The sequence below is a fragment of the Cherax quadricarinatus genome, chromosome 47 (assembly GCF_038502225.1).
Source record: "Cherax quadricarinatus isolate ZL_2023a chromosome 47, ASM3850222v1, whole genome shotgun sequence".
NCBI classification, from domain to species: Eukaryota; Metazoa; Arthropoda; class Malacostraca; order Decapoda; family Parastacidae; genus Cherax; species Cherax quadricarinatus.
Window position 1 is genome coordinate 25,130,900 of NC_091338.1, and position 10,243 is coordinate 25,141,142.

Genomic DNA, 10,243 nt, shown 5'->3' on the forward strand with positions numbered 1-10,243 from the left:
TGGACAAGATTCCAATGCTCTATTTATTCATGTAAGAGATTTTAACCATCCAATTGATTTTCAAAAAGTTGAGAAAGTAGTATCAAGCAAGTTCCTGGTCGACAGGAATATAATTGAATCTTGTTTCATAAAAAGCAGTTTTGACAATAATATGAATATTTCCTTTGGTTTATATAAATTAGATCCATTTATAATTAATTGAATTTGGGAAGAATTTAATAATACACTGGACAAATAATAATTTTTTAAATTTCTTATTTCTTGGGTAGAATAGTTTGTTGGTGGGTTGTGTGAAGGACCTGTCTAGTTGGGCCGGCGGGCTTGCTTTCTTATGAGTCGTGCGTCAGGTGTTTAATTGTTGTGGGATCTGATAGTGAGGTGTTGGCTAGACCCCTTATATACCTTCCTTTGATGCTTTACTTTCATAGTTCCTTGATAATGTGAGTAGTCACGAAAGCGCTTGGAATTTCTCTATTATTTCACAGTTGTTTTGCATATATATATATATATATATATATATATATATATATATATATATATATATATATATATATATATATATATATATATATATATATATATATTTAAACAAGTCGGCCGTCTCCCACCGAGGCAGGGTGACCCAAAAAGAAAGAAAATCCCCAAAAAGGAAATACTTTCATCATCATTCAACACTTTTATCTCACTCACACATAATCACTGTCTTTGCAGAGGTGCTCAGAATGCAACAGTTTAGAAGCATATACGTATAAAGATACACAACATATCCCTCCAAACTCCTAATATCCCAAACCCATCTTTTAATTAAAGTGCAGGCATTTTACTTCCCATTTCCAGGAGTCAAGTCCGGCTATATGAAAATAACCGGTTTCCCTGAATCTCTTCACTAAATATTATCTTGCTCACACTCCAGCAGCTCGTCAGGTCCCAAATACCATTCTTCTCCATTCACTCTAATCTAACATGCTCATGCACGCTTGCTGGAAGTCCAAGCCCCTCGCCCACAAAACCTGCTTTACTCCCTCCCTCGAACCTTTTCGAGGACGATCCCTACCCCGCCTTCCTTCCTCTACAGATTTATACGCTCTCCCTCTCATTCTACTTTGATCCATTCTCTCTAAATGACCAAACCACCTCAACAACCCCTCTTCAGTCCTCTGACTAATAATTTTATTAACGCCACACCTTCTCCTAATTTCCACACTCCGAATTTTCTGCATAATATTTACACCACACATTGCCCTTAGACAGGACATCTCCACTGCCTCCAAACGCCTCCTCGCTGCAGCATTTACAACCCAAGCTTCACACCCATATAAGAGCGTTGGTACTACTATACTTTCATACATTCCCTTCTTTGCCTCCATAGATAACATTTTTTGTCTCAACATATACCTCAATGCACCACTCACCTTTTTTCCCTCATCAATTCTATGATTCACCTCATCCTTCATAAATCCATCCGCTGACACGTCAACTCCCAAATATCTGAAAACATTCACTTCTTCCATACTCCTCCTCCCCAATTTGATATCCAATTTTTCTTTATCTAAATCATTTGATACCCTCATCACCTTGTTCTTTTATATGTTCATTTTCAACTTTCTACCTCTACACACACTCCCAAATTCGTCCACTAACCTTTGCAATTTTTCTTTAGAATCTCCCATAAGCACAGTACCACCAGGAAAAAATAACTGTGTCACTTCCCATTTTGTATTTGATTCCCCATAATTTAATCCCACCCCTCTCCCGAACACCCTAGCATTTACTTCTTTTACAACCCCATCTATAAATATATTAAACAACCATGGTGGCATTACACATCCCTGTCTAAGACCTACTTTTACCGGGAAGTAGTCTCCCTCTCTTCTACATAACCTAACCTGAGCCTCACTATCCTCATAAAAACTCTTTACAGCATTTATTAACTTACCATCTATTCCATATACTTGCAACATCTGCCACATTATCATATGCCCATTATCATATCCACTCTATCATATGCCTTTTCTAAATCCATAAATGCAATAAAAACTTCCCTACCTTTATCAAAATACTACTCACATATATGTTTCAATGTAAACACTTGATCTACACATCCCCTACCCACTCTAAAACCTCCTTGCTCATCCGCAATCTACTTTCTGTCTTACCTCTAATTCTTTCAATAATAACCCTACCATACACTTTTCCTGGTATACTCAGTAAACTTATTCCTCTATAATTTTTACAATCTCTTTTGTCCCCCTTCCCTTTATATAAAGGGACTAGACACGCTCTCCACCAATCCCTAGGTACCTTCCCCTCTTTCATATATTTATTAAACAAAAATACCAACCACTCCAACACTATGTCGACCCCTGCTTTTAACATTTCTGTCATGATCCCGTCAGTTCCAGCTGTTTTACCCCCTTTTATTCTACGTAATGCCTCACGCACCCCCCCCACACTCACATCCTGCTCTTTTTCACTCCTAAAAGATGATATACCTCCCTGGAGAGTGCATGAAATTACCGCCTGCCTTTCTTCGTCGACATTTAAAAGTTCCTCAAAATATTCTCGCCGTCTACCCAGTACCTCCATCTCCCAATCTACTAACTCCCCTACTCTGTTTTTAACTGACAAATCCATTCGTTCCCTAGGCTTTCTTAACTTGTTTAACTCACTCTACAACATTTTCTTATTTTCATTAATTAAAATTTCTTGACAGAGTCTCTCCCACTCTATCATCCGCTCTTCTTTTGCACTCTCTCACCACTCTCTTCACCTTTCTTATACTCTCCATATACTCTACTCTTCTTATAACACTTTTGCTTTGTAAAAATCTCTCATAAGCTAACTTTTTCTCTTTTATCATTCCCTTTACTTCATCATTTCACCAATCACTCCTCTTTCCACTGCCCTCACCCTCCTATAACCACAAACTCCTGCCCCACATTCTAATACTGCATTTTTAAAACTATTCCAACCCTCTTCACCCCCCCCCCCACTACTCATACTTGCACCAGCCCACCTTTCTGCCAATAGTTGCTTGTATCTCACCTGAACTCCCTCCTCCCTTAGTTTATACACTTTCACCTCCCTCTTACTTGTTGTTGCCATTTTCCTCTTGTCCCATCTACCTCTTACTCTAACTGTAGCTACAACTAGATAATGATCCGATATATCAGTTGCCCCTCTATACACGTGTACGTCCTGGAGCCTACCCATCAACTTTTTATCCACCAATACATAATCTAACAAACTACTTTCATTACGTGCTATATCATAACTTTAGATATATATATATATATATATATATATATATATATATATATATATATATATATATATATATATATATATATATATATATATATATTTATATATAGTGAGAGAGAGACAGAGGGAGAGACAGAGGGAGAGACAGAGTTCGCAATCAGCAGGAGTCAAACTCACTACAGGGAGACTGACAAGGCTACCAAAGTGACGCTCTTATTCACTCGGCCACAAATACCTCCAAAGCTGGGTAGCCTAGTTTACAAGCCATGTGTTTTTCCCAGTCCAGGCACATTAGTGATCCTCAAGCATGGTTTCAAGCTATTTCAATCTCCTCCTGTATGTTCTGACCTTACAAGCGATTTTTATATATCAATGCACTACGCAGAAACAAGTGAGAATATACAGAGAAAAATCGCAGTCAGCAGGAGTCGATACCACTACAGGTTCGGAGAACCTATAGTGGGTTCAGAGTTCGGAGAAGTGAATAAAAAGGCTTCGAGGAAGTATATTTGGATTTATTCCTGAAGCCATTCCACTTCCAAAATATACCAATAGGTATATTTTATTACATAACATGATACAAAAGATTTAAAAGACACATTGCTGGTACAAAGCCGACATATACAGTACATGAGGTTTAAGGGATACATTTGAAGAACATATTGCTACGTGTTTATCACAGATTATAATGCAAAACTCTCATCTAGCTCCTCAGAGCTGAGGCGCGTGTCCAAGATACAGCAGGAATTAGCCCTCTGAACCGTAGCACTGAGTCGCTCTCATTACCTTCCAAATTCTCGGCTGATTGGCTTAAAACGTTGAATAACGAAGCCTTTTAATTCACTGACAGCGGAGAGGGAAAATTCAAGTGTGCTGGTGCATGTCTGCCATTGTTATGTGTAAAATTCTGTGAAATTTATGTGCCTGATATATCACGTTAAATATTTTTGAGTCTTCCTCTTAATGACTGATACATCTACTGGCTAGCATATTAACAGTTAAGTTTTGTGTGCCGGCAAAGTTGCCATTGTACTACATAAGTTAAAAAAAAAAATTTGGTGGTATCCATGCCGATCCTCTGATCAGCATCAAAATTTTATCTCTGATTTGTTTTCCAGAAAACAAAGTTCACGTTCTTACTGGACCGCAAAAGTCACAGTGTGTCAAGTTTACTTAATTAATAGTGATATTGTTTAGATTATATAACTTAAGAATGCTTCATCTTAAGACTTAAGAATACCTCATCTTAGGACTTAAGAATGCCTCATCTTAAGACTTAAGAATACCTCATCTTAGGACTTAAGAATACCTTGTCATAAGACTTAAGAATGACTCATCTTAAGATTAAAGAATGCCTCATCATAAGACTTAAGAATGCCGTATCTTAGAGTCCTTTGGTTTTACAAATCTTCAATAAAATGTGAATTCAATTTCATTGGATATTAATTCATTTTTTTTATGCTGTCAATTTTTTTTTGTTTTTTTTTGAGATTTGGGTGCGTGGGTTAAGACAAATTTACCTGGGGTTGTGCAGGTTAATAAAGTTAATAGAAGTTACACGGCCCTCCTCTGATGTAACCAAAATTGCTCAGTGAAGACGTGAACAATTAGTTACAGTCGTTCATTACGACTTTTTCAAGAACATAATCATCATACCACGTGTAATTTGTGAATTATAGCTAACTCATATTTATCGATGTCTTCCAGGCCATTTACAACCTGTATAATAAGAGCGGGACCATTGTAGCCCCTCCAGATCCGAATGGAAACTTTCATTACTGCAACTACTGCGAGACTCTCTGGATCCTGGATATGGGAGAGTCTGACATTAAGATCGAGCTCACTATTGAGAACACTGACCTCGGCTTCCTCACGAACGCCATCAACAACAATGACCTGATGAACAGCACCGACGGCGACTTCCTTCTGATTGGCACAGGTTGGTGGAGGTATTGTGTAACGGTGTGATCCGTCGCTTGGTACCCCTTTTGAAGAATGGAGATAATGACTCTAGTGGTACCGTGTGTACACTAGATGCACTAGTACACTAGTAGCATGTGAATACACTGGACTGAGTTAGAGGAATATACACTCACACCAGAAAAAATTATTGCCATGTATGTACATTAAATGTAATTTTCGTACACTGGATACAGTCACAGGAAGACATGTGTACATAGGATGCAGTCACTGAGAGGTGTATACCTCTCAGTGACTGCATGTACACTTGATACAGTCAGTCAGTGCACTGGTTATGAAGTGGGGATACCATGGCAGAATATATCGACGGCGTGTAAATAAGACACAATAACCCCTCTTATTTTTCCTCATTTATTCAGTGGATTCAGTGAATAAATAATTAGTCACACATAAAAACATTCATGGATAACCATACCTACTCATGCACCTATCAAATCTAATATTTACGCACATATCAGTTTTACAGTATGAGAACTGTTACCCTTCCTTGCCTGGTGGCAAAAAGCTCTCGCTTCACACGGTGAGGTGTCCGGGTTCGATTCCCGGCAAGGGTAGAAACATTGGGCGTGTTTCCTTACACCGGTTGTCAGTGTTCACCCATCAGTAAAATGGGTACCTTGGTGTTAGTCGACTGGTGTGGGTTGCATCCTGGGACAAAACTGACCTAATTTGCGCGAAATGCTCTGCATAACAAAGGGTTCTCTGTATAGTAGTATGTCATTGATGTCAGCTAGGACTGTATACCTTGTACATGTACTTGTAGAAATACAGATATTATTATTATTATTATTATTATTATTATTATTATTATTATTATTATTATTATTATTATTATTATTATTATTATTATTATTATTATTATTACCTTACTACCACCACTCCCCGAGATGCAGCCCACAATAGTCGACTAACACCCATGTACCTACTTACTGCTAGGTGAAGAAAGGAAGCAGAAATAAGGAAACATGCCCCAAGTTTCCACTCCAGCCGGCAGTGTGTGCTACCAACACAACCTCGGGACTCACTACTAAAAGTACTTGCTTTATGGTGCTATTTTGTCAGTTGTTCCACTCGTCAACAACTTTAATGTCAGATCAGTGCTTTTCTGCTTTCTACCCGAAATGCCTAGCCATGCTAGGCGTTCTAGTGGTACACTCTGTAATTATTATTTTACTACATGTAAACCACACAATAACCAAATTCTGTAAACTCAGCATTGTAATACTTACAGAGAATAAAGTTTGAATTGAATTGAATCATGAGAAATATAAGAACAGCGGATCACTTCAGTAGGTTCTTCTCGCTCAAATATTCGTCAAAACTGCTCAACGTTTTTGCTTCTATTTGGCAGATTATTTCACACATGTTCAACTGTATTGCTGAAACAGTATCTCCAGATATTTCCGAATCTCAGTTTAATTCATTTTGAATTCATTGTTTCAAGATATTTCTTGGTTAGATATTCTTAACACCCTGTTGACATCTAATTTATTTAACCTTGTCTTCCACTTGCTCTCTTCATCACATTTCTCCTCATTTTACCTCTTTTATTGTTATTATTATTATTACTGTTGTTGTTGGTAGTAGTAGTAGTAGTAGTAGTAATAGTAGTAGTAGTAATAGTAGTAGTAGTAGTAGTAGTAGTAGTAGTAGTAGTAATAGTAGTAGTAGTAGCAGTATTAGTAGTTGTAGTAGTAGCAATAGTAGTTGTAGTAGTAGCAGCAGCAGCAGCAGCAGCAGCAGTAGTAGTAGTAGTAGTAGTAGTAGTAGTAGTAGTAGTAGCAGTTTACAAAGACACGTAAGCAAACACTATGACATATTTATTAGAACACGTTTCGGTCCTGGGACCTTGATCACTTCTAACATACAGAGGTAGAAAGACATTATATACATAGGCGGAGAGTGAGGTTTGAGTGACGCACGGTGACCTGAAGAATGTCATGTTGGGATGAGGACGGGTAGACGATGAAATCATGTGACTCCTGTGTTGTTGGGTTGGTGGTGCTTAAGTATCATGTATGCCAATGTTTTTGAAATTTTGTAGTTTCCAGTGTTACGTTCTATAGTGTCGGTGACGGCGATTAGTGAGGCTTCTAAGCACCGTCGGCGTCTGAGGTCTGGTTCGGTGAGAAAGAGTTGTGCCTCATTCCAGTTCATCAAATGGCCCGTGGAGTCTCTGTGGAGGACAAAGGCGTACCTTACATCGTCTCTCTTAAAGGCATTTCGATGCTCATTCAGGTGGACTGCAAGATCTCTGCCTGTCTCGCCTACATACTTCTTGGGACAGAATCCACAGGGGATAGTGTAGACGCCTGCTGCAGAAGTTAGAGGTGTGGGGCTGCGTTTCGTAGTAAGGTCTTTGATAGATGATGTGTTTATGGTGGAAACGTTGATGTTACTCATAGCAAGTGCCCGGCGAGTATTCGTGGCAACATCACCACATGGGAGCACTATGAACTGCTTAGGGGGTTGTTCCATGGGCGGTTTGTTGAGGATAGCTTGTGCCTTGAGTCTGCAATCTCGGATGAAGAAAGATGGGAACTGAAGACGTGTAAAGGCTTGTGTCATGTATGTACATTCTTACATAACACAAGCCTTTATGTTATGTAAGTGCATTCTTACATAACACAAGCTTCTCCAGGCTGAGGGACTGACAACCTCAAATCTACGACTTTAAGGGTGATGGACTGATTACGTCGTCTTCACATCTCTACTGCTCCTGCTTACTTTCTTTACTCGACTGAAGAAGCCTACTGTGTAGGCGAAACTTTTCGGAAAAAAAGTTGCTTAAATGTTGCCTATGTGTCTTAACTACCATCCTGTCGGTATTGTATACCATTTTAATATTCAGATCTTAATACTACTGATTGCGAAAAGGATTTAGGAGTTCTGGTTAGCAGTAATCTAAAACCAAGACAACAGTGCATTAGTGTTCGCAATAAAGCTAACAGAATTCTTGGCTTCATATCTGGAAGTATATATAATAGAAGTCCTCAGGTTGTTCTTCAACTCTATATATCCTTGGTAAGGCCTCATTTAGACTATGCTGCTCAGTTCTGGTCACCGTATTACAGAATGGATATAAATGTTCTGGAAAACGTACAGAGGAGGATGACAAAGATGATCCCATGTATCGCAAATCTTTCCTATGAGGATAGACTGAGGGCCCTGAATCTGCACTCTCTAGAAAGGCGTAGAATTAGGGGGGATATGATCGAGGTGTATAAATGGAAAACAGGAATAAATAAAGGGGATGTAAATAGCGTGCTGAAAATTTCCAGCCAAGACAGCACTCGCACCAATGGTTTCAAGTTGGAAAAATTCAGATTCAGGAAGGATATAGAAAAGCACTGGTTTGGTAATAGAGTTGTGGATGAGTGGAACAAACTCCCGAGTGCAATTATTCAGGCTAAAACGTTGTGTAGTTTTAAAAATAGGTTAGATAAATTCATGAGTGGGTGTCGGTGGGTGTGAGTTGGAAATGACTAGCTTGTGCTGCTGGGTCTGGTACCGTGCTCATTGAGTGGAGGTGACCAGACTGGGTGGGTCATTAGGCTAATCCGGGGGAGATTGAGCTAATCCGGGGGGGGACATGGACCTGCTCCGCATGGGTCAGTAGGCCTGTTGCAGTGTTCCTTCTTTCTTATGTTCTTATGAAGCTAGAGAAAGTGCAGAGGTTTGCAACAAGACTAGTCCCGGAACAAAGGGGTATGTCCAAAGAGGAGAGGTTAAGGAAAATCTACCTGACGACCCTGGAAGACAGGAGAGTTAGGGGGAATATGATAACGATATATAAAATACTGAGAGGTATAGTCAAGGTGGACAGAAACAGAATGTTCCAGACATGGAACTCAGCAGCAAGGGGTCACATTTGGTTGCGCAAGACTCAGATGAACCACAGCGATGTTAGGAAATATTTCTTCAGTCACGGAGTTGTCAGGAAGTGGAATAGTGGTAGTGATGTAGTGGAGGCAGGATCCATACATAGCTTTAAGAAGAGGTATGATAAAGCTCACAGAGCAGGAAGAGTGACCGGGTAGCGGCCCCAGGTGAAGAGGCGGGGCCAGGAGCTGTGAATCGACCCCCACAACCACAACTAGGTGAGTACACACACACACACACACACACACACACACATGGTTTACCCAAAGGTGCAGGGAGGCAAAAACCAAGTGTGCTAGGGAATGGAAGAAATATAGAAGGCAAAGGACCCAGGAGAATAAGGAGAGCAGTCGTAGAGCCAGAAACGAATATGCACAGATAAGAAGGGAGGCCCAAAGACAATATGAAAATGACATAGCAGCGAAAGTCAAATCTGACCCGAAACTGTTGTATAGCCACATCAGGAGGAAAACAACAGTCAAGGACCAGGTAATCAGGCTAAGGAAGGAAGGAGGAGAGACAACAAGAAATGACCGTGAAGTATGTGAGGAACTCAACAAGACATTCAAAGAAGTGTTCACAGAGGAGACAGAAGGGGCTCCAGAAAGACGGAGAGGTGGGGCACACCACCATGTGCTGGACACAGTGCACACAACCGAGGAAGAAGTGAAGAGGCTTCTGAGTGAGCTAGATACCTCAAAGGCAATGGGGCCAGATAACATCTCCCCATGGGTATTGAGAGAGGGAGCAGAGGCGCTATGTGTACCCCTAACAACAATATTCAATACATCTATCGAAACAGGGAGATTGCCTGAGGCATGGAAGACAGCAAATGTAGTCCAAATCTTTATAAAAGGAGACAGACATGAAGCATTAAACTACAGACCAGTGTCACTGACATGTATAGTATGCAAAATCATGGAGAAGATTATCAGGAGAAGAGTGGTGGAACACCTAGAAAGGAATGATCTCATCAACAGAAGCCAACATGGTTTCAGGGACGGGAAATCCTGTGTCACAAACCTACTGGAGTTCTATGACATGGTGACAGCAGTAAGACAAGAAAGAGAGGGGTGGGTGGATTGCATATTCTTGGACTGCAAGAAGGCGTTTGACA

The 10,243-nt window shown here is 40.0% G+C and overlaps 1 protein-coding gene across 1 annotated transcript in view; it reads left to right on the forward strand.

The window, feature by feature from the left end:
* LOC128696579 (uncharacterized) overlaps positions 1-10,243 on the forward strand; it is an 80,475-nt gene that overhangs the window by 25,552 nt on the left and 44,680 nt on the right. The window contains exon 3 of the mRNA XM_070094764.1: positions 4,972-5,203. Coding sequence (XP_069950865.1) covers positions 4,972-5,203 — 232 coding nt within the window. The remainder of the gene's footprint in view (positions 1-4,971; positions 5,204-10,243) is intronic.